A 25,379-nucleotide genomic window follows, 5' to 3' on the forward strand; every position below is an offset into this window, starting at 1 on the left:
AGGATGGAGAAGTACTGATAAAGACTACTTCTGCGGTGGGACTGGAAAACAGGCTAGGTTTGGCACCAGCTTTCATCCACTCACCCTCTATTCATTCAATGAATGTGTGCTGATGGCTTTCTATGTGCCAACCCTGTGCCCAACCCCAGGAACATAGTAATAGATGAGCCATCATTGCTGCCTCAAAGGCCCTGATGCTTGTGCAAAAGGTGGGGACAGATGGCATTTGCAGTCTTTATGCTGCAGTTGACATCACGGCAAGCGGTAATCCCAGGGTGCATTGAGGGGATGGAGAATCCCTGTGTCAGTTTAGAGGGTTAAGAAGATCTTCCTGGGGTTCCCTCACAGACTCAGCTAGCCGGGAGATGCCGGGCAGAAAGGACACTGCAGGAGCCAAAACTGCTTCCAGGCAGGACACGCTCCTTCTCTGGCTCAGAGCTTATCACAGGAGCCTCCCAGCTGACTGGCCTGACCCAGGAAAGCACCCATCTCCTCTCCCAAGGTGCTGTTCTTTCCAGAGAGCCCAGAGGGAGAAACATCTTCCTCATCTTGAAGCCTGGTGGCCATGGATGGAGTACAGGGGAGTCTGTAACTTGAATGAGAGAAATAGTTCATTTTTCTTCTCATTCATCTCTCTCTTTTTTAGTGAGACAGTGAGAGAGAATTAACCGCCCAGGGCATGAGCCACTGATATCGAACTCCAGACGCTTTCGCCACCTAGTGGGCACATGTGACCTTGCGCTTGCTTCACCTTTGTGCATCTGGGTAATGTGGGATCTGGAGAGTCGAACATGGGTCCTCAGGTTTTGCCGGCAAGCACCTTAACTGATAAGCCATCTCTCCAGCCCATTCTCATCCATCTCTAACTAAAGAATTGACATCACTTTATAGGCCTCTGGGAGGTGGGAGTTAGAATGAGCAGATTTTATTATCCATGCATTCGTGAGGAATCAGTCATTACTATTTATTCTGTTAAATATACAATTGCTTCTCAGCTTACGGTGGTGTTATGTCTCAGTTCACCAATCATAAGTTGAAAGTATTGTGTGTCAAAAGGAATTTGATAGAGCTACCAAACCTCATAGCTTAGCCTAGCCTACCTTAAACACACTCAGAATGCTTACATTAGCCTACAGTCAGAAAGAGCGTGTCATTTTACAGTATATTAGGAAAGTGCTCTACTACAGAGCTACATCTACCCCTCCTTTATGTGCTTGCATTTTTGTTTTTTGTGGGGAGGGAAGCAGGGTCTCACTAAGACGCCAAGGCTGACATTCCTTGAACTTGACAGGCTTGCATCACCAGACCGAGTTCATGTGATTCACTGAATGCTGCACTAGCCGTGACAGGCTTGCATCACCACACCAAGTTCATGTGATTCACTGAATGCTGCACTAGCCGTGACAGGCAGAACAGTTGCACGGGTGTGTTTTCACACCCTCGTGAAATCAGAAACTGCTCGGCTAACCCATGGCCAAATCAAGAGCCGTCCACTGCGCAAAAGTTGCTCTTCTCTCCGGCTGCGTGCCGTGAGACGCGTCTTCACCCGCCAGACATGGGGGTCCTTGGCGTCGATCAGCCCCGGAGTTGTTATGGGCGGGTGGGAATTGAGTTTGGAGGCCTCTATCACCCCTCTTACCAGCCTGTCCACCATCCCTTCTCCAGCCTCCCTGTTACTAACAGTGAGAGATGATATCCCCAAATCTGGCACTCCTGGCACACACACCCTTTGGACCCACCCACTCTTGACTTCTCAGCACTGAGCTGGCAGATACATTGAGGGGCTCTCCTTTTTCAGGAGTGGACAGTCAGTCGCCCCACAGTTTCACGGCGGGAAGCGTGAGTCAAGCTGCCTGCTCCGTTCCTGTTTCTTTTACTTTAACCAACGTCTCCAGGGGGAGCTGGCATTTGTGTTGGCATCTTATTCCTTCCCACTGAATTTTGGCAACAGCATGTCAAGAGCGGGATGCAAGGGCTGTTTGTTTGTGCCAGCTGCCTTCCGCTAGCCCCACAAGCGGCCCTCGGAGACGGCACACCCACGGAGGGCGGAAGGCAGGCTGTGAGGGCCCCAACCTGCCAGGCTGGCACGCGGGAGGTGGCCAGCTGGCTTCGAGCAGGCCTGGCCTCCGCGCCTCCCGCCCAGTGCGTGTGAACACAGGCCGGCTGGGGGGCTGGCCCGCTTTCCCTGCTGCTTGGCAACGGTACCTGCGGCTCTTGCAGGACCCGGGCTGGTGGCGGAAGGGAGCCCCAGCTGCAGAGGCGGCTGGCACCCATAGGTCCCTCCGCAAAGCCCGCTGCGACACGACCAGCTACTCCCACGCAGAGATGGTCCTTGCCGGAAATGAAAGCCGTCCGTAGCCCTCGCCGGACTTCTCCGTCCGTGGTCTTAGGAACCTTAGGAAGGAATGGATGTGAGTGGAGACTCTGCCTACCACATCCCTGCCCCATGCTCCTTTCCGTCCATTTTGTTAAGCTAACATGGGTAATTTTACGGTGGGTACTGGATTTCCTCAAAAGAACTTACAGGCACGTACTGTTCTAGTAGGCCGGGTTCTGTGGGATGGCTTCACAAGCCTCCACAGGTCGCAGAGTTCAGCAGTGAGGAAGGGAGTTGGAGCCTGTCACCTCTGACAGACATGTAAATACTAATAAAATGAGCCCTCAGTGGCACAGGAAATTGACTTCAAGCACATCTGCTGCCATGATGGTAATAATTGTTTCCCAGTAGGAATATACCCTGACACAAAAGTGTCTCTGGGGCTAGAGAAATGGCTTAGCGGTTAAGGCACTTGCCCACAAAGCAAAGGAGTCAAGTTCAATTCCCCAGGACCCACAGAGCCATAGTAACAAAAACAGCATGGTATTGGCACAAAGATATATAGATCAATAGCCAGAATAGAGGACCCAGATGTAAGTCCGGGTAGCTGTAGCCACCTGATCTTTGACAAAAATACTCATTGGAGAGCCGGACGTGGTGGCGCACACCTTTAATCCCAGCACTCGGGAGGCAGAGGTAGGAGGATTGCCGCGAGTTTGAGGCCACCCTGAGACTACAGAGTGAATTCCAGGTCAGCCTGGGCTAGAGTGAGACCCTATCTCGAAAAACCAAATCAAAAGAAAAAAATGCTCATTGGAGAAAAGACAGTCTCTTCAGAAAATGGCGCTGGAAAAACTGGATATGTATCTGTAGAAGGATGAAAATAGATCCTTAGCTTTCTCCATGCACAAGCATTAAGTCCAGATGGACCAAAGACCTTAATATCACACCCAAAACTCTAGAAACTGCTAGAGGAAAAAACAGGGGAAACCCTTCAACACATTGGTGTTGGCAAAGACTTTCTGAATGTAACCCCAGTTGCTCAGGAGATAAAACCACAGATCTGAATTTTAGAAAAGTATTCGGAGTTCCTCCCTCACCCTCCCTCCTCCCATGTGCCGTCTCCTGAAATGCACCATCCCCTCCTCAGGCTTACTAACCTGCTAGAGGTAGCCTTGGCCCTGAAGCGGTTTCAGGTCTATAATGCACTTAAAGTGATCTCTGAAAACCATCCATTCGTTTGTTTGTCCTGCGTGTGTTTGTGGAGTGCCGAGTACATCATGCTCCTGTGTGGGTATGGGGCTTGGGGGAGGCTAGGCCAAGGGGAAGGAGTCCTGAACAAATGGACAAGATTTCTGGTCCTCTGGGAGCTTAGATTCCCCTGGGAGAAGGGAGAGTCATGCTGTAAACAAATGAATATACTAACTTTGCTGCTGATGATAAATGATACAGGAAAGAGCACAGCAGGGTCAGAGCTAAAGGAAATTTGGAGGCAACACGTCTGTCTCGGTTGTCAGGGTGGGTAGTCAGACCTTCAGTTGACCACTGACAGGCACAGAAGACACAGGACCAATCAGCAGTCTTTATCCTTCATGGCTGAGGTTAGAGTGAGCTCCCTGGATGCATTTTACAACAAAGTGCTTCAGGATCATACCCAGACGTGGCCAGGATATGAGCCTGGGTGCCAGCCCAGGAAGCAGGCACCCCTGTGTGCCGGGCTATTCAGGAGGCAGTTGCCGGAGGGAGCCCTGTGAACAGGCAGTCTGTGAATTGGGAAGGAAAAAGATTCAGGTCACTTTGCAGCACCCCAGTTTCTTAGGCAACTTAAGTCAGCTCTCTCGTAAAGTCAGACGACCACCTTCTGTACAAGGATGTTTTCTCCAAGGTAGCAGTTATTGATCCAGCACATCTGATGTCAGGATTTAAGGTGTTCATGAGCCTTGAAGTAAAATGACAGCCCATAAAATTTCTCAAATTGACTTCTCGGGTTTTTCAACCAGATGTCAGTGCACTCGGGCCTTGGGTTGAAGCCGTGGAGATTAATAGCTTTACAAGCAAACATGGCTGACTTTTGTGCATAGTTTTTCTGAGAATGTTGTGTTTTAAGATGAAAAGGAGGCACCCAGCCTTTTGAACTTAATTCATTTGCTGGAAACCAGCCTACACATGGTCCTTATGAAGCAGAAGCTGGGATTTCTAGGCCTGGGTAGTGCTTGGGTTCCTTACGACCACTACAGGAAGGACTTAGACCCCAGTGGGCACTGCGGCTCACTTCTCCAAGGTGACCTGAAGGGCGTTTGTATTAATTGCTATGACCACATACCTGACAAGAAGCAACTTAAGAGAGGAAGGGCTTACAGTTCAAGGGGACATAGAGTCAACTCACCCCGGCTGGGACAGAGTGGTGGCTGGAGCTGTTAGGAAGCAGAAAATGAGGAGGAAGTGGGACTGGGCTATAAAACCCCAAGCCCTGCCCCCCAGTGACCCACCTCTTCCTGGGAGACAACAACCCCGTTTCCTGAAAATCCCACAACCGGTACAAACAATGCCACCAGCTGGGGGATCAAATGCTCAGACACTAGATTATGGGGGACATTACACATCCAGTCTGAACTGAAGGTGCAGGTCTCAATGGCTGCCATGCCACCCTGCCCCTCCCCCACAGCTGCACCCTCCTGGGGAAAGACCCTTTCTTCTCACCCTGGATTCCTGGGCTGCCCCAACATGTCAATAAGCCATCTCACTCTAAGACCCCCCCCCCCACCAACTCTGATCCTTGCTTTCCTAATCTGTAAATCAAGATGCGCACACAGTCCTTTTCAGGCTAAGCTGTGTGTCCAGCTTGGGGAAGCATTTCTGTGTCAGCCTTGTTCCTCGGTTTGTACGCATCCTGGCCTCTTGGCACAGGAGGGTTGTAGGGGCTCACACAGGACTAGAACAGTGTCCCCCTGCCCCGTGTCCACGTCCATATCCCACAAGTCCATCACCCCCCCATATATGTCCATGACCCGGAAGTTCAGACCGCCCCACCCCTGTCCATACCCATGACCCAGAAGTCCAAATCCCCTCACCAGTGGTGGTTTTTGGGTTCTGAAATCTTCCTTTTGGAAGAATGTTGCTATTTTCCAAATCATACGGGAAAATAAGTAAATAAAGAGAGTTAATTTAGCTTTTGGATACGTGCTTCGGATTGTTTTATGGCTTTAAGGACAGGGTAGATGCCTTAGGCTTCCAGGCTGGGCAACAAAGGAAAGCAGATATATTGGGTAGGAGGGAGATGAGAAAAAAAAAAAAATAGCCTAGTTTTCCAAGAGTCTCAACCAGGCCTCCAGATACCTGAGGAGGAGAAACGTGTCCGTGCAGGAAGGAGTTTGTGGGCCGTTCCATTGAGAGGAGGAGTTGATTGCCAGGAGTGCGCTCTGGATGTAGTGAGAGAGACTTGGATCATCACAACTCCCTCCTCCATCTACCCTGCTCCCCTCCCAACCAGCCACAAGTGAGACTTCACAGGTCACACTTCCCCCAAAAGAATGCATGGCAGGTGGGGGCACCAGCCAACACCCCATGGCTTGAAAAACTTGTGCCCCATCACTCGTTCTGTTTTCCAGAAACTTCTGGCAAAGAGATTCTTCTTGCTTGTCAAACACAAGAGCCCTGGGTGTCTCCCACCACCCAGAGGTGATACCATCGAGTCACAGCATGCAGCAAGTCTTCCAGGAGGGGCTGGGGTGGGTCTCCCAGGCCCCCAGCTGCTGCCTTGCCAGGCCTTCTCCACCTGCTGTGACCTGAGCCCTAGTAGCGGGGAGGAGAGTTGGACTTTGCCTGGGTTCTTACCATGAAGGTACCCTCTGGGAAGCTGTGTGGACACCAGGAGAAAAATGGGAAGCCCTGTGCAAATGTCGTTTACTCAACCTCTGCCAGGCTGGGACCAAGGCAAGGAGTCCTGCATGTGGCAAACGAGGAGTCGCAGCTTCGTGTCTGTTTACTAAGCGAATGATCAGATCTATCGATCAGGGAAGAGACTAGGAAAACTGAGTACAGAAGAGACAGTGAAGACTGTTGTCATCCAAGCTGAGCCTTTTGTTTGATTTCTGAATAATCTTGAATTCGACAGTTGACTTGGATGTGAAGTGAATGCAGATGTTGGAAGAACTTGGTAGAATCACATCATGAACACGCACCTCCTGCTGTCTAAATGAACGCTCAGTGGTGCCTCCAGCACCCCCCAACCCCCCGGCCCCCAGCCCCTTCTGTCCAGCGCACTGTGGGACAGACATGTGGGAGAGGAACCCAGCCTGTCTGATGAACTGTGGGCTGCAGTGAAATACAAAGGGAGGTTGGATTATTTGGTGCATTGCCCAAGATGTCCCATGTTTCTTCCAGAAAGCACCTTTCCAGCGTTTGAGCTTCATTCATGGGGCATTTCCCTCTGGGCCGTCGACTCCAGCCTCTCTAGGGTCAAGAGAAGCCTCTGGAGAGAGAAGCCCAGCGCTGGTGATAGCAAAGGGCGCAGAGAACACCCACCCCAGGCAGGCCCGTCCTCAGTCACCTCCTGCCCACCGCTGTCTCGACCGGCTGTGGGTCACGCTTGGAAAAGAGCCACCCACAGGTGTGGGCGCCGACTTCCATGTCACTTTTGCAGCTAATGCATTAAGTACTGGGCGAAAAGGGATTGTTACTCACTTTCATATCTGTTACAAAATACCTACAGAAACAACCAAAAAAGGAAAGATTTGGCCTGAGGAGTCGGCTCAGTAGTTGAACATAGTTACTTGCAAAGCCTGCTGGTCTGAGTTCAACTCCCCAGTACCCATGTAAATCCAGATTCACAAAGTGGCACATGCACGTGGAATTTGCAGCAGCAAGAGGCCCTGGCATGCCCATTCATTCCTTCTCTCTCTCTTTCTCTGTCTAAGCTTGCATATAAATCATGTTTTTGAAAAAAAGAAAGGAAGGAAGGAAGGAAGGAAGGAAGGAAGGAAGGAAGGAAGGAAGGAAGGAAGGAAGAAAGAAAGGAAGAAAGGAAGAAAGAAAGGGAAGATTTATTTTGGCTCCTTTCTGGGGATCTCAGCGCTCTGAAACCAGGGAGGCATGGGGAAGTCACCACGCACCTGTTCAGTGCTTGGCAGTTGGAATGTATGGTGGAAGCTGCACATGTCACTAAGGACCAGGAAGCAGAGTGGAAGAAACCAAGGACTCCTAGTGACCTGCTTCCTCCCTCTACGCCCCACCTGCTAAATGTTCCACGGGCCTCCTAAAACTATTGCCACCAACATGAGCCTGTGGGGACATTTCAGACTCCAGCCATACAAGGTGTCATGGATGACCCTTTGTGTATGAGTTTTTCATCACCGCTGTAACAAACCATCATGCATGTAAAGCCACACACTGTTTTTACCCTTCAAAACAACACAACTTCACCCTACAGTTCTGTAGGGCCAAGATCTCACTGGGCTAAGATGGAGGTGTCCCCAGAGTTGCAGGAGACCCCAGGTCCACGGACCCTCAACTTTGGGACCTTGTCCAAGTTATCTAAGAATTGAAAATGCAAACTCAGAAATGTAAATTATGAATTATAAGATTTATTTTAGGGAGAGTTAGGATTCAGAGGGAAGGCTAGCAGGAAAGTGTAAACCATCAGAATTTTCTTTCTCTTTTCAGGGTAAGGGGGGCAGAGGGGAAAAGTCCCCATTACATAGAGAGAGGCCTGGGTGGGCACACAAACACAGTAGAAAAGCACCCAAAACAAGGCAGGAAAGCACCGGGAGCAAAGAACCCTCGGACCTGAAGAGATGGCTTAGCAGGTAAAAGTCCTTGCTGTAAGGCCTGATGACCCGGGTTCGATTCCCCAGTGCTCACATACAGTGACACGTGCCTCTAGACTTCCTTGGCAGTGGCTAGGAGCCCTGGCACACCCATGGTGTCTTTCTCTCTCTTTCTCTGTCTTCTTGAAGATAAATAAATAAAAATGAAAAAGAAGGGCTAGAGAGATGGCTTAGTGGCTAAGGCACTTGCCTGTGAGGCCTGAGGACTCGGGTTCAATTACCTGGTACACATGTAAGCCAGATGCACATGGTGTTACATGAGTCTGGAGTTTGTTGCACTAGCTGGAGACCCTGGTTGGTCCATTCCCCACCCACACACAAATAAATAAGTATCTTTTTCTGTCTCTATTTGCCCTTTTCTCTTGCTCTCAAATAAATAAATAAAAATAAAATATTTTTTTTATAAAGGCTGGAGAGATGGATTAATGGTAAAGGTGCTTATCTGCAAAGCCAAGGACCCAAGTTCGATTCCCCAGGACCCACGTAAGCCAGGTGCACAAGGTGGCACATGCGTCTGGAGTTCATTTGCAATGGCTGGAGGCCCTGGCATGCCCATTCTCTCTTTCTCTCTATTTGCCTCTGTTGCAGTCCAGTTCGCATTGCTGGTAGAAATCACCAACCAAGAGCAGCTTCTGGGAAAAAGAGGTTTATTTGGCTTACAGGCTTGAGGGGAAGCTCCACGGTGGCAGGGGAAAACGATGGCATGAGCAGAGGGTGGACATCACCCCCTGGCCAACATAAGGTGGATCACAGCAACAGGAGGGTGTGCCAAACACTGGGATGGGGAAACTGGCTATAAAGCCCATAAGCCCACCCCCAACAATACACTCCCTCCAGGAGGCATTAATTCCCAAATATCCATCAGCTGGGAACCTAGCATTCAGAACACCTAAGTTTATGGGGGACACCTGAATCAAACCACCACAGCCTCTTTCTCGCTCTCTCAGTAATAAATAAAAATAAAATATATAATATATATGTGTCTATTAGAAAAAGAAAAAATTAGCTGGACGTAGTGGCGCACGTCTTTAATAACAGCACTCGGGAGGCAGAGGTAGGAGGATTGCCGTGAGTTTGAGGCCACCCTGAGACTCCATAGTGAATTCCAAGACAGCCTGGGCTAGAGTGAAACCCTACCTCAAAAAAAAGAAAAAATTAAAAAGAAATCCTCCCAAAAGGGGAGAGGAGACCAAGAGAGAATATCCCCCCCCCCATACACACATAGGGAGGGAGCCAAGAGCTTACCAAGGGGCCAAGAGGTTTTCAGATGCATGCCAGGCCCATTCGTATGGATCATACATCCAATCAGAATGCACCTCATCATCGGACTCAGAAGTGTAAGAGAGAGGCCTGATTGGTGGGCTCAAGAGACCAACTCAGAAAGACCAGCCCACAGGTGAGCTAAGCCCAGAAAACCTTGAAGAAAAAGCAGGAGGTTGTCATTGGAGTCGATGTTTCCAGCCATCTTTGATGAGACTGGATGGACCTGGGTTCTAATCTTGCTGGGGAAGGCAAGGTGGCACCCTTGTTTCCATGAACCAGTCTCTAGCTAACGACCTACCACACAAAAGGCTGCCTTGCTCCTAATCTGTACCACTCTGGATGGCTGCCTGGGATCTTGGCACCTGCTTTCAAATGAGCATGGTAAGTCCACCTCACCTGCCCTGGGGGCTCCTGTCAGGGCTTGGGTGTGACGGTGACCCATGACCCATGGGTGTCCGCACTAGTGGGCTGCAGCTCTGGACGGGGCCCCCCGGGCCAGAGCCACCTGTCGCTGTTGTGTCACTGTGGATCAGCTCGGGGAGCCCCGTGCTGCTGGCGGCTCACGCAGAAGGGAGAGCACGACAGTGAGCCGACACAGGAGGAGACATGAATGACAGAGCTTTCCCCGTGGGCTCTCTGTCCTTGCGTTGACGAGTGGGGGTCTACCCAGTGTCCCTCTCCAGCTGGTCGTCCCCAGTGAGGTCAGGAACATGACAAGATGTCTGCTTTTTCCACTTCTAGTCAATACTATACAAAAAAAGAAATAAAAGAAGTGACAGAGGAGCGCTCAGCACTGAAACGTCTCTATCACATCTTTCAGGGCTCAGGGTCCATTGTGGAAGAAGTGACGGAACGAATGTAAGAGCCAAAGGAAGGGTAGGGCTCCTTGCAATGCACTCTTCCAGACACAAAGTGGCCTGGATATCCATGACCTCACAGTCTGACACTACCCTACACAAGACCATCGTAATAGGAGGAAAAGGTGGTGACGTCAAAATAAAAGAGACCATTTGAGAGGGGGAGGGGATATGATGGAGGGTGAGTATGTGAAGGGGAAAGCAGGGGAGAGGAAGGAAAATCATGGTTTCTTGTCTGTAAGTATAGAAGTTGTCTAAAAAAAGCTAAAAACAGACAACTATGTGTTGATGACATTATATGTTTTATGTATATGCACATAAAATATCCTCAGTGTGGTGGCTGGAATGGGGTGTCCCCCATAAAGTCATATGTTTTGAATGCTTACTCCCCTGCTGGTGGCAATTTGGGGAGGTAGAGCTTGCTAAAGGAGGGGTGCTACTGGGGTAAGGCTTCATTCAGAGTCTTATAAATAGCTCCATTATGCCAGAGCTCAGTTCAGTTTCTTGCTGCTTTCTGCCAGCTGCTGTAGCAAGAAACGGTGCCCAGCCTCTGCTCTGCCATCCTTTCCCTGCCAACGTGGAGCTTCCCCTCTAGACTGTAAGCCAAAACAAACCCTGTCCTCCCGCCAGCTGCTTTGAGTTGAGTTTTGGTCCCCAGCAACACGAAGGTAACTTCTACCCTCAGGAATCCACAGTGGACAGTATGGGTCTCCTCACAGATGGCATGACCTTGTCCAAAGAGGTTGCCAGAATATCTTATCCGGAGAAGCTTCTAGATCAGCTTACAGGAACTAAAGGAAGAAGACAGTGGAGCTGTCTTCTGAGCAGAGATGCACACAGCAAGATGCAGACCTGGGGGGGACAAGTGCCCACTTGCATCAGAACACAAGCCATGAGGAAGAGAGGGGACAGCATACATTTCAAAGAGACTGAAGAGATGCAGCCGCATTGTGGTCTGTGTTGACCCCGATTTAAACAAAGTGTAAGAGGACATAGACCAAGGAGACATGAGCATGAACTAAGGATTGTAACATTAAGAAATGGCCTTAAGGGCTGGAGAGATTGCTTAGTGGTTAAGCACTTGCCTGTGAAGCCTAAGGACCCCGGTTCGAGGCTCAATTCCCCAGGACCCATGTTAGCCAGATGCACAAGGGGGTGCACGCATCTGGAGTTCATTTGCAGTGGCTGGAGGCCCTGGCGCGCCCATTCTCTGTCTCTCTCTATCTGCCTCATTCTCTCTCTGTCTGTCACTCTCAAATAAATAAATAAAAATATTTTTTTTAAAAAAAAAGAAATGGCCTTAATTCTTCTGGGTGTCTTGGTGACTGAATGTCCACAGGATGGCAGGGCCTTCCTCCTCAGAGCCACCCGTGTGGCTGATGGCATGCACAACCCCATAGGAAGAGAGGAGACTCACAATCCAACCTTTTCTTCTAAAGGCATGGATAAGTCACTCCTCCATGGGAGAAGCATGCGGCAGTGACGTCAGCGCACGGATCAGTCACTCCTCCTCCTCCTCTGACAGGCAGCTATAAATTGTGGGTTCCAGGGCTGGAGAGATGGCTTAGCAGTTAAGTCACTTGCCTGCAAAGCCTAAGGATCCCATTTCAACTCTCCAGGACCCACGTAAGCCAGATGCACTAGGGGGCACATGCATCTGGAGTGAGTTTGTGGTGGTTGGAGGCCCTGGCGTGCATACTGTCTCTCTGTCTCCCCTCTCTCTCTCTCTCTCTCTCTTTCTCTCAAATAAATAAATAAAATATATTTAAAAAAAAAATAAATTGTGTTTCTCGGGACCCTCTCCATGGGGGGCAGAGATTTGTCCGCACCGCTGGCAGAATCAAGGAAGCACTGTTGTGTGTGTGTTGAAGAAACTGGGCCACTTGTCCTTCCCACCCCGGTTTGCATCTCCCAGATGACCTGGAAGAGCCCTACACATGACCGCTGGAAAGCCAGGCAAAGCGGGATTCAGTGGGAAGGGATGCAGAGCCACCATGCCCTGGCAAGACACCATCATACCCAGCACCACCACGTGTTTGCCAACCCCAGCGTGCTCCAGACCCCTTGGCAGAGGGATATTCACGAAGGCCCACTCGCTGGCCCGACTGACTGATGACCCCTCCGTCTCTGTGCCTCGCCCCCTGTGTGTGGTTTGAATGCGAACCATCCCCCACAGGCTCACGTGTCTCCACTATTTGGGAAGATTGTGGAACTTTGAGGATGCGGAGCCTTGCTGGAGGAAGTGGGTCCCTGGGGGCGGGCCCTGGAGCCCCACTGCCTGTTTGCTCTCTGCCTTCTGGCCGGAGCTGTGCTGTGACCAGCCACCTCGCGCTCCTGTGCCCATGCCTTCCTTGCCACGATGGACTGTGTCTCTGCTTAACCCATGAGTCAAAGTAACCCCCTTCCTCCCTTAAGGTGATTGTTTTCAGGTGTTTGGCCACAGAAACAAGAAAAACGATAAAATACCCATTTCTGGAGGATGGGGATGTGGGGCTAGAAGTCACAAGCTTCGGCTGATGTGGTGTCCTGATGACCAGAGCCCCCGCAGAGTCCAGTAAAAGTTACCACAAGAGAACAAAAGGCCCTTTGCCACCCAGGAGCTTCCCCAGAAGTCGCGAGCCAGGGTCAAGCCACAGATAGAATGGGAGGTTCCCCTAGCACCTCTGAGAGGGTCGTTAGACACCCCGTGCCAATGACAAAAAAGAAGCACCCTTCAGTTATTATCAGTCTCTTGGGGGCAAGGGGCAGAAGGAGTGTGAAGTCATACAAAGGCTGGGGTCCCTGTGTGCCATGCAGGCTCTGGAAGCAGGAGTTCAGGGCGCCCAGGCTAAGTTCTGAAGCGGTCAGAATCTTCCCAGCTCCCTCAGTCCCTAGGACATGGGACCTTGCATGAACCAAACCTGAGTTCTCCCGCCCAGGTAAGAGCCCAATGGTGAGACTGAACGATCACGCCTCTCCTCTCCTTCCGTGTCCCCCTCCAGCTGCAACGGCAAGCGCTACCTGGAGACGCTCCCCAACACCAGCATCATCATCCCCTTCCACAACGAGGGCTGGTCCTCCCTCCTGCGCACCGTCCACAGCGTGATCAACCGCTCGCCCCCCGAGCTGGTGGCCGAGATCTTGCTGGTTGACGACTTCAGTGATCGAGGTAGGCCCCGTCCGCGCGCCATCAGACTTCTCTCACCACCAAGGCAGGACACACGTCCCCCTCCCGCAGTGCCCGCACACGGGTTGCTGTTTGCTGAGCGCCTGGCGCTGTACACATTATCTCATGTCCACGGAGATGAAACAAGCCAGGCTGGAGAGATGGCTCTGCAGTTAAGTGATTTGCCTGCAAAGCCTAAGAACTCTGGTTCGAGTACCCAGTACCCACATAAAGCCAGATGCACAAGATGGCACATGTGTTTGGAGTTCGTTTGTCATGGCTGGATGCCCTGGTGTGCCCATTCTCTCTCTGTCTCTCCCTCCCTCCCTTTCTCTGCCACTTTCTCTCCAATAAATAAATACAAATAAAATATTTTTTTAAAGAAAAGAAATGCACTAAACTGTGAGGAATAGAAACTTGGTAAGCAAGAGTGTGTCTGGGTGAGGGATCCGTTCACTTTCCTACACAAGGAATCCAGCACTGATCCTTACTGGCTTTTAGAGGCTGTTACAGGGGTTGGGGATTTAGCTCAGTGGATGAGCGCTTGCCTAGCAAGCGCAAGGCCCTGGGTTCGGTCCTCAGCACCGGAAAAAAAAAAAAAAGACAAAATCACAAAAGACCCCCTCCAAAAAAAAACAAGGGTACTAGAGGCTGTTACAATAGAGCCAGGCGCTGTCTCTCCATGCTTCCTCAGCCTCATTGTCACAGTATGGCTGTTGGACCTGTAGAAGGTCTTCCTTTCAGGAAGGCACATGCAGAACCCCTTGGCTACAAGTCTCACCCATGGGTTCAGGTCAAGAGGAAAACCAAAGCAAGCTGCCCTCCAGCCAATGGCCTCTGATGAACATCAGAGCTCTCAGCAGCTGCGGCAAAGTCCAGAGACTCCCTTTCCTGGGCTCACCTGTCCAGACGCCATAATAAGCAGTAAAGAGAAGCGGCACAGGTGCACCCGTGTGGAGCCAGGGGCCATACCCAGATCTGATGTAGTGTTTTCAATTATATGACATGGATTCAACTTGGTTCTGATCAGGTCTGTGTGCATATGTGTGTGTGTGTGTGTGTGTGTGTGTACGCACACACATGTATGAGCACACATGTTTGTGTTTGTGTGTGTGTAAGTATGTATACATGTACCATGGCACATGTGAAAGAACAACTTTTTGTTTTTTTTTTCTTGGGTTTTTGAGGTAGGGTCTCACCCTAGCCCAGGCTGACCTGGAATTCACTATGTAGCCTCAGGGTGGCCTCGAACTCACGGAGATCCTCCTACCTCTGCCTCCTGAGTACTGGGATTAAAGGCGTGTGCCACCATGCCCGACAACTTTTTGGTTTTTTTGAGGTAGGGACTCACTTCTAGCCCAGGCTGACCTGGAATTCACTGTGGAGTCTCAGGGTGGTCTCGAACTCTCGGCGATCCTTCTACCTCTGCCTCCCCAGTGCTGGGATTGAAGGTGTGCGCCACCACGCCCAGCAAAGTTTTGGTTTTTTTGAGATAGGGACTCACTGTAGCCCAGGCTGACCTAGAACTCACTCTCTAGCCCCAGGGTGGCGTTACACTCCCAGTGATCTTCATGACTCAGTGTCCTGAGTGCTGGGGTTAAAGGTGTGCCCAGCCATGCTTGATGGCTAAGCGCACAGCTTTTCCGGTTGGCTGCCTTTCCATTTTATCTGAGGCAAGCTTTCTCTCTCTGGACCCTGCTCTGTTGCTTTTGCTTGGTGTACTCACTGGGAGCTTCCAGGAAGCCATCTGGCTGAGACTTACCTTGAACCTTTGATCCTCCTGATTCATGCCGTCTCTTGGCCCCCGGCTTGTGCAGCTGCCACCAGCGTCCACGGGCTCCATCACACGGGCTCCTCAGCGGCCCCTACTGCCATTGCTCACTGTTCCTTTTGTCAGCCTGCGTCTCGTTGTCGGTCATCCTTCTGCTCCACTTGGTGACCTAGAAGTGGTGATAATATGTGTTCGTGATCGAGGAAAGGGGAAGCGGAGCCGCGTTCACACACGTAGAAAACCACAACGGGGCCGTGCTCGGTCGGTGAAGCAGGCGTAACTGTGGGAGTCCTGGCAGCATCACGTCCTTGCCGGAGGGGTGTCTGACTTCCCGTGACAGGTTTCTGTGGAGCATCTGCTGCCCTGGGGGGGGGGGGTCCAGCACTGGGCAGACCCTCACTGAGAATCACAGGCCCTCGCCCATCACAGGCTCTGACCTCCATTTGTGGACTAAACCAAGCGTCAGGCAGGTTAGAAGTAAGCATACTCAGACAAGAATTTTTTTTTTTTTTTGCAGGTATAGTGGTGTGTGTGTGTGTGTGTGTGTGTGTGTGTGTGTGTGTGATGTATGCACATGTATGTGCAGATATGCTCACAGGCATATGGAGGCCAGAGGAGAATCGAGTAGCCTTCCTCTGTCACTCGTCTGTGTGTTTCCTTGAGATTGAGTCTCCCTCTACGTGTGCAACTGTCATTGTCAGCTCCAGGGGTTCTCCTGTCCCTGCCCCCACAGGACTGGGGTCGCAGACATGCGTGGCCACGGCCAGCTATTTACATGGGTCCTGGGGAATGAAACTGGGGCCTTCGGGCGCAGGTCCCTGTGCCTGCAGCGGGTGATCTTGCTCACCCAGCCATCTCCATAGCCCTAGATGATGCTTTCTGAAGAAGCCCTTGCCAGGAGGACCCTGGCTGCTTATGCATGAGCGCCCACGGCAGCCGCAACACAGCTTCTGCCTGCTTTACAGCGGAAACTCCTGCCCAGCAGGCAGACTTAACTTCAGAGCACAGCTCACGTTGGCTGCAGAGGAGGGACGCAAACCCTGTCCCTGCTCCCCCAGGGCAGGCCCTGTTCTCCCAGCCACAGCTGGCCGCCTCCGCCATCTGTGCAAGAACCGGCATCCTTCCCGGTCCCCGTGCACGAGGGCCCTGCTGTGCTGGAGAACAGACTTCTTGCTAGAAAGCCATCACTGTGGAGTGCAGCCAGCCCCAGACCGGGCACTCCCATCGCCGACATATCCATGTCCTCCATGTAGACGCCCACCCAACCCTCCCTGCCAAACAGTGTGTCCACCAGAGAAAGGGCCACAGCACAAGAATGGCCCTGTCCTAGGACTACACGGACAGAAGGCTGGAGTCCGCACGGCGCCGTCCTCAGACCTAAACAGAGCCCATCACACCTCCCAGGTGGGGCTCAGAACCCAGCCCCCACCCCCGTGCCAACCCCTTCCCCACCTGTCCCCTCACCACCCACCTCACTCCTGCACACAGCCGCCAGGCCTGGCAACCCGCGTTTCTCAGAAAAGGAGTCGTTACTCTTGTTTCAAGAAGGAATCCTCCAGGCGGCTCTGGAAAGAAAACTTAGCAGTGATTGTTGTAAAAATGAGATCTGGGCCGGGCGTGGTGGCACACGCCTTTAATTCCAGCACTCGGGAGGCAGAGGTCGGAGGACTGCCATGAGTTCAAGGCCACCCTGAGACTACATAGTGAATTCCAGGTCAGCCTGAGCCAGAGTGACATCCTACCTCAAAAAGAAAGAGAGAGATTTGGGAGAAACCACTTCCAAATTATGCAGAGGTCTGTGTAAAGTCAGTGTGTACAGGCCATCGTAGAAGGCAGATTTTTCAGGGCCATGTTTGCAGAGGTAGGGTACGGAGTTGAAATTCACAGGTGCTAAGGACAAGGCTGGATTGGCCCTGCCTAGCAGAAGGCATTCGTCTGAAGAAGAGTCTCCCCTGATCCCCAGGGCAACAAATTATAACGTAGCTGAGTTGAGAGCTGGACCGGGTGGTGGGATGGGAACAGATGGACTCTGAAAGATCCAGAGCTTCGTGTGGCCGTGTCAGGGCCTGGGGTGGAGGTGACGCTGCTTCCAAACAGAATCCAGCGCTTTCCCAGGGATCTCCCCAAGCTCTTCTAATGCAGGAGCTTAGCTGGAGGCTTAGAGGACTCAGAAGCATGCTTACACTTGCAGGGAAGAGGTGAGGCCCGGGCTGGCAGGCTCGCCTCCAGCCACAAGGCCTACATGGCATATTTCTGTCAGGAAAAGCAGGGAAGGTCTCCGCCCAAGCGTTTGCTCTGTTCCTCTTCTTCTGCACCCCCACCCCACCCCATGTGAGCACTGTTATCACCTCACCCCCGAAGGTGGCAATTCAGTGCTATAGCAGATAAGCAGCCGTGTGGTATAGTCTTTGGATAATCTGTGAGCTGCCCAGATGGCCGAGTTCTAGAGGTGAAAGGCTGTGGTGTGAGCCCCTGGACAGTACTGCCCCAGCTCGCCTGCCCATCGGCACAAATAGGAAGAGGGAAGTGTTCCCACAGGAAGTCCTTATGGAAGTGTTGGCAGTGGTTGGTGCAAGATAAATGTATGAGTTACGTTCCCATTGCTGCAACAAAATGATCTGGGACTACAGAGCGAGTTCCAGATCAGCCTGGGCTAGAGGGAGACCTTGTCTTGAAATTTAAAAAAAAAAAAAAAAAAAAAAAAACTAAGAAAAGCATCTCAAGCAAGGCTTTGTCTCAGTTCATGGTTTGAGGCGACAGTCAGTCATGGCTGGGTGGGTGTCGCAGCAGGAGCGTGAGGCGGCTGGTCACACCGCATCTGGATTCAGGAAGCTCAACTCAATCTCCTTTTCATTTAGTCCAGGACCCCAACACAGGGAATAGTACAACCCCACATTCAAGGTGGATCTTTCCACCTCACTCGAACCTCTCTGGAAACACCCTCTCCAAAACACCAAGAGCTGTGTCTCCTAAGTGATTCAAAATCAGTAGAGCTGACAGTGAATAGCCATCACAGTGAGGGTGGATGGCCCTGGCACTGTTACCACCTGTGGTGAGGCCAGGAGTCCCCTTCCACTGACAGGCCCCTTATCGCTGACCTGCGCTCTCACACACCCCGCCAGTCAAGGGAAACAGCCTGGAAAGCCATCTCCTTCCCTACTGCATGTGCATACAAAGACCTGCCCCGGAGCCGCACGTTTGTTACCATCAGTGAATTGTGTCTCCACATCATTAACCCCCAAACCTACAGTCAGGGTCAGGGTTCACTCTTAACTACCAACACATGCTCATCCCCATAAAAGCCCTCTGATTTGGTGTGGGGATTATGATCATGGGATGTTGCTTATATTTATGATTGCCAATAAAAAAAAAACTTTTCTAAAATAATCCTCTACTCTGGTTGGGGAGATGGCTCGGGTTAAAGGCACTTGCTTGCAAAGCCTGCCGACCTGGATTTGATTCCCCAGTACCCATGTAGAGCCAGATGTGGGAAGTGGTACATGCATCTGGAGTTCATTTGCAGTAGTAAGAGGCTCTGGTGTGTCCATATATTCATGCATATTACCTCTCTGTGTCTCTTTATATCTCTACCTCTATCTCTGTCTCTTCCCTCACAAATTAATACAAATGTTAAGCCTCTAGCCCTTCCTTCTCTTCCTCTCCTCCCTGGCAACCACTTAATGTTACCATCTCTGGCTTTACTATTTTCCAAAATGTCTTGAAGGTTTTCAGTGTGCAGCCTTTTTCCACTAGCTTCTTTCACTTGGTAATAATGTACATCAAAGGTCCCTCTATGTTTTTCATGGAATAACAGTTTGTGTCATATATAGATATAGATGTAGATATAGATATATTTATTTATTTATTTGAGAGTGTCAGACACACAGAGAGAAAGATACAGATATATAGAGAGAATGGATGCGCCAGGGCCTCCAGCCAAACCTCCAGACACATGCGCCCCCTTGTGCATCTGGCTAACATGGGTCCTGGGAAATCAAGCCTCGAACCGGGGTCCTTAGGCTCCACAGGCAAGTGCTTAACCGCTAAGCCATCTCCCCATCCCTGTGTCTTTTTTTTAAACAATGACTAATATTCCACTGTCTGGATGTATCACAGTTTAGCCACTCAACAACTAAAGGGCAGTGCGGTGATTTGAGTCAGATGTCCCCCCCCCCCCTTAAACTCATGTGTTCTGAATGCTTGGTTTCCAGTTGATGGCAGTTTTAGAGGCGTAGCCTTGCTGGAGGAGGTGTATTGATGGGGGCAGGCTTGGGCATGTTCAATAGCCAGCTCGCCGTTGCTACGGTTCAGCTCAATCTCCTGCTGCTGTTTTCCACCTGGTGTTGGAAATCTTTCCTCCCGTCAGCTGCCTTTTCTCTGGTCTGGAGCTTGGTCCTAGCAGCAAGAAGGTAACTGTAACAGGCAGCGTGGTTTAATTCCGAATGAGGCTGCTATGAACACTTGTGTATAGGATTTTGTGCAAAAAAAAAAAAAAATCAGCTCATTTAAGTAAATACACCAAGCATGCAATTGCTCGATCAAATGGTAGAGAAAGTCTACTGTTGTAGAAACTGCCAAGCTGTGCTCCAAAGTAACCGTTCCATTTCTGACCCACCAGCCATGACAGGGCTCCCACGGCCCGCGTCCTTATCAACGTCTATTGCCATCGCTGTTGAGGGCGATTTCACGGTTGTGTAGTAGTATCGCCTTGCTAGTTTCATTGGAATTTCCCAATGCGATAAGGTACAGGACATCTTTTCATATGCTTCCCTGTTGTTTGATTTTACTTCCAGTGTTTTCTCATTTCCTCCCCGCCCCGGCCACTCAGTGAGGTCACCAATGTGCGTGTGTCATTCCTGACCATCCTGAACGATTGCGCTGGCCTGGGCCGACATGTGATAACAGGAGCTCGGGTTCGTGGTCACTGAGTTTCCATGCAGTCCCTTGCTCCCTATCACAGCACCCGGCCGGGTCTTTTCATGCGTGTTGTGAAAACGAACCACTGGCCTCAGTGATCGCACACCTCTTTTTTCTACTTTCAAACTTAATTTTTCCCCCCAGATGAGTAAACAGGCACAGAGAGGCTCTATGGTATTTGTGTGCTTGGCTCAGAGAAGCAGCATAAATGTCACGTTCTAAAGACTGGGGGGAAGCTCAGTGGCCGAGTGCATGCCTAGCTTGTGCGAGGCCCTGGGTTCTATCCTCAGCACCAAGGTATTAAACAAACAACAAAGATGCATTCTCATTCCAGAGTATTTACTTCTCGTCTTTACATTTCCCCCTGTCTCTCTCTCTCTCTCTTTCTCAGTACAGTCATACTGTATACATAGCAAGTTCTATTTCTCCCTGTTACTATATTTCAGATATCCTTCAGGCAGCTAGTAGATACTGAGCTTATTTGTGGGATTTGGGGTAGGGGTTGAGGTAGGGGCTCTATGGCCGAGGCCGACCTCACACTCACTATGTGGCTGAGGATGACCTGGAGCTCCTGATCCTCCTGCCTCTACCTCCAGGGTGCTGGGATTACTGGTGTGCACCACCACACCCAGTTTATGTGGTGCTGGGGATGGAACCCTAGGCTTCTTGCATGTTAGGCAAGCCCTCCACCCTCTGAACCACATCCCCAGCCCTTCAACTGTTTTTAACAGGAAGGTAATTTGCTACAGCATGAACCTGAATTCAGCCCCTTTTTCATTGCGCTTTGTGTCGGAGACACACAGTGACCCGTAACTGTGCATCCCAGTGTCTTTCACCTAACTTTCTGCAGACAGTTCCTTGTCACTGTGAATTGACTGTAACATCATCTCAAGTCAGTAGTGAGATGGAAACAGGGGTCCAATGAGACACTGTATGAGCTGCCCGTGGTAGCAGCTGGTCGAGAGGAGTCTGCTCCTCCACCTTCCCTTGGACTAGATGACAAAGGATGGGCCCAGCAGCTAAGGAACCTGGCACGGCAGGGCCCCGGCTGAGGAGCACCCCACAAGATGGACAGGCCCAGCCAGCCCTGCAGGCACAATGACTGTCTGGCTTGCTTTAACCCACCCAGCCCCCCATCCCGGCCACCCTCCAGAAGAATCGGTGTCCCCTCAGCCAGGAAAGAGTCTCACCGATGGGAAAGCAGGTGCTGTGGGCAGCCCACCTTGATTCCCTGGGAATTCAGGGGGGCTTGGAAAGGGGGCTTTCTGTCTTCCCTGAGGTGGGTCCCACGGTCCTGAGAATCCCAGACTGAAGAAGCAGTCACTCTGTCTTGCCCTGGTGACAGTGCACAGGCTTCCAATGCGGACGTCCCTGACGTCCAAACACTCCCCTAGACTGCAGTGCTGAGGACGGCTGAGAGGATTAAGGCAGGTCCAGAATATCAATTAGTTTATAATAAGGGAAATCTATAAATCTTTGGGTAGAGAGCTGGCAGGGTCACAGGGTGCAGGAGTCAATATATATATGGGATGTTATGTTCATCTTAAAAAAATAAGCTAAGTTTTTGTGAATCAAACACCATATAAGTAATGTACCAGGAACCGCGGAGGGGGGGGTGAGTCACATGACTCTGGGATTGCCTTTGGGGTCTCAAAAGCCCTGATGTTTGGGAAAGAGTCATTCCCATGCTGGAAAGCAGCCTCATTATACTTTCCGAAAGGTGACGCTGCATTGAGCTGGTTGAGCCTTCTTTGTTTTGAGAATTTGGCACAGTAGGACTGCTCAGGCATGGATTTCCTCCTAGTTCAAGCCAAGCTTTAACTGCTTGAGTGCCTCCTTAAAAGCATCCTGCGGAGAAGTGAAACCCAGCGGAGTCCACTGGAGGGCTTCACAGGAAGGTCCCTCGGGAGAGGGCATGGGACTCCCCCTCTGTCACACTCTGTCTCCAGACCACAGCCGGTCCTCCGGCAGGAGTGGTCACTCACTTTACTGCTAATGTAATGTGACCAGCTGCCTGTCCTTCCTGCCGCCATGATGGGCTTGTACCCTCTCAGCCCATGGGTCAGAAGAAGCCTTGCTTCCCTCGAGTTGCTTCCTGTCAACTATTTGGTCATAGCAAAGGAAAATAACTAATACAATGACCTAAGCTCACTAGAATCTTATAAGGACTCTCTTATTGCTAATGTTTGCTTAAAGAGAAGATTACTTTAGCATTCCCACAAGGTATAAGAAATCCCCTCCCCTGTATTGCACCTCCCAATAACACAAAAGAAACTCTTGGAGAAAGAGAGAGTATCCACTCATGGCATTTGACCCCCGCTCAGCATCTAACAGGTGTGTGCTGCTGGATTCATTGTCCAGATCCTCAATGGAACATTGGTTGTAAATGAAGCCCTTTGGTATCAAGTAGGCATTAGCTGCCCCCCCCACACACACATACACACACACGGCAGCCTCCATATGAGCACATGGCTGACAGAGGTTCAGGAACTCTTCCCATTTTCCTCGAAGACATTCAGACATATCTCGTCAGGTATACACATTCCAGAGTCAGTTTGGGTTTCATTTGAATCCAGAGGCACTTTCGGAGTTATTAACATCAGAAACTTAAAATGTTACCAGAAAAAAAAAAAAGTTACCAGTTTTCATAATCCAGAACAAGCGCTGCTTGGCAGCTCCTGAGATCGGGAAGCCGAATCCCTGTGTTTGCACCCCCTTTCTCCTGAAGACTTTGTAGAAGAAGGAGGTCATAGTGAAGGGTTTGCAGGTGTTCGAGGTTTCATTTCTCCTCTCTTGCCATCTCTTCCTCCTGCCTTATCTCCTCAAATGAACAAATCTTGTGGTCACAATGTTTTATCAGCCTTGGAACAGAGGATTGGGCATGTGGCAAGACCACAATAATACCCCTTCCTTTTGTGTGACTTAGTGACACTGGTTCCTGCAAAGTCCCAAAAGAGCCCCGCTGCCCTTCTGTGCTACGGGAAGACTTAGGTACAAACAGTTTTGCAAAGCTGTTCAGTCACAAGTTCGATCCTACCTGCAGTCACAAAGTGAGCTAGCCACACTGTTTTCAGTCTTAACCGCCCTCCAGCCTGCATTCGGGAACTCTACATGACGGTCATTCCTGGGGCCTCCATGACAGTCCAGAGACATGTTCTAACCACAAAGGTACAAATACTTTACTTTTGTCTGCAGAAATGTGCCCATTCATTATACTGGGACAGCCCTGCAGCTGTGGAGGGAGGGAAGCTCTCCACTCCTCCATATCCACACTCACTGAGGACCTCTCCACTCCTCCATATCCACATCCACTGAGGATCTCTCCACTCCTCCATATCCACACTCACTGAGGACCTCTCCACTCCTCCATATCCACATCCACTGAGGACCTCTCCACTCCTCCATATCCACATCCACTGAGGATCTCTCCACTCCTCCATATCCACACTCACTGAGGACCTCTCCACTCCTCCATATCCACATCCACTGAGGACCTCTCCACTCCTCCATATCCACACTCACTGAGGACCTCTCCACTCCTCCATATCCACACTCACTGAGGACCTCTCCACTCCTCCATATCCACACTCACTGAGGACCTCTCCACTCCTCCATATCCACATCCACTGAGGACCTCTCCACTCCTCCATATCCACATCCACTGAGGACCTCTCCACTCCTCCAATCCACATCCACTGAGGACCTCTCCACTCCTCCATATCCACATCCACTGAGGACCTCTCCACTCCTCCATATCCACACTCACTGAGGACCTCTCCACTCCTCCATATCCACATCCACTGAGGACCTCTCCACTCCTCCATATCCACACTCACTGAGGACCTCTCCACTCCTCCATATCCACACTCACTGAGGACCTCTCCACTCCTCCATATCCACATCCACTGAGGACCTCTCCACTCCTCCATATCCACACTCACTGAGGACCTCTCCACTCCTCCATATCCACACTCACTGAGGACCTCTCCACTCCTCCATATCCACATCCACTGAGGACCTCTCCACTCCTCCATATCCACACTCACTGAGGACCTCTCCACTCCTCCATATCCACATCCACTGAGGATCTCTCCACTCCTCCATATCCACATCCACTGAGGATCTCTCCACTCCTCCATATCCACATCCACTGAGGATCTCCCCACTTCTCCATATCCACATCCACTGAGGATCTCCCCACTTCTCCATATCCACATCCACTGAGGACCTCTCCACTCCTCCATATCCACATCCACTGAGGACCTCTCCACTCCTCCATATCCACATCCACTGAGGATCTCCCACTCCTCCATATCCACACTCACTGAGGACCTCTCCACTCCTCCATATCCACATCCACTGAGGACCTCTCCACTCCTCCATATCCACATCCACTGAGGATCTCTCCACTCCTCCATATCCACACTCACTGAGGACCTCTCCACTCCTCCATATCCACATCCACTGAGGACCTCTCCACTCCTCCATATCCACATCCACTGAGGATCTCTCCACTCCTCCATATCCACATCCACTGAGGATCTCTCCACTTCTCCATATCTACATCCACTGAGGATCTCTCCACTCCTCCATATCCACATCCACGGAGGATCTCCCCACTTCTCCATATCCACATCCACTGAGGATCTCCCCACTTCTCCATATCCACATCCACTGAGGATCTCCCCACTTCTCCATATCCACATCCACTGAGGATCTCCCCACTTCTCCATATCCACATCCACTGAGGACCTCTCCACTCCTCCATATCCACACCCACTGAGGACCTCTCCACTCCTCCATATCCACACTCACTGAGGACCTCTCCACTCCTCCATATCCACACTCACTGAGGACCTCACCACTCCTCCATATCCACATCCACTGAGGACCTCTCCACTCCTCCATATCCACATCCACTGAGGACCTCTCCACTCCTCCAATCCACATCCACTGAGGACCTCTCCACTCCTCCATATCCACATCCACTGAGGACCTCTCCACTCCTCCATATCCACACTCACTGAGGACCTCTCCACTCCTCCATATCCACATCCACTGAGGACCACTCCACTCCTCCATATCCACACTCACTGAGGACCTCTCCACTCCTCCATATCCACACTCACTGAGGACCTCTCCACTCCTCCATATCCACATCCACTGAGGACCTCTCCACTCCTCCATATCCACACTCACTGAGGACCTCTCCACTCCTCCATATCCACACTCACTGAGGACCTCTCCACTCCTCCATATCCACATCCACTGAGGACCTCTCCAC

General features: G+C 51.0%; 1 protein-coding gene across 2 annotated transcripts in view; it reads left to right on the plus strand.

Moving 5' to 3' along the window:
• The window catches only part of Galnt10 (polypeptide N-acetylgalactosaminyltransferase 10), a 181,400-nt gene that overhangs the window by 97,936 nt on the left and 58,085 nt on the right, over positions 1–25,379 (plus strand). For both annotated transcript variants that reach the window (XM_045151951.1, XM_045151952.1), the window contains exon 4: positions 13,244–13,410. In XM_045151951.1, coding sequence (XP_045007886.1) covers positions 13,244–13,410 — 167 coding nt within the window. The remainder of the gene's footprint in view (positions 1–13,243; positions 13,411–25,379) is intronic.

This window comes from Jaculus jaculus, chromosome 6 (genome assembly GCF_020740685.1).
Source record: "Jaculus jaculus isolate mJacJac1 chromosome 6, mJacJac1.mat.Y.cur, whole genome shotgun sequence".
In the NCBI taxonomy this organism is placed as follows: domain Eukaryota; kingdom Metazoa; phylum Chordata; class Mammalia; order Rodentia; family Dipodidae; genus Jaculus; species Jaculus jaculus.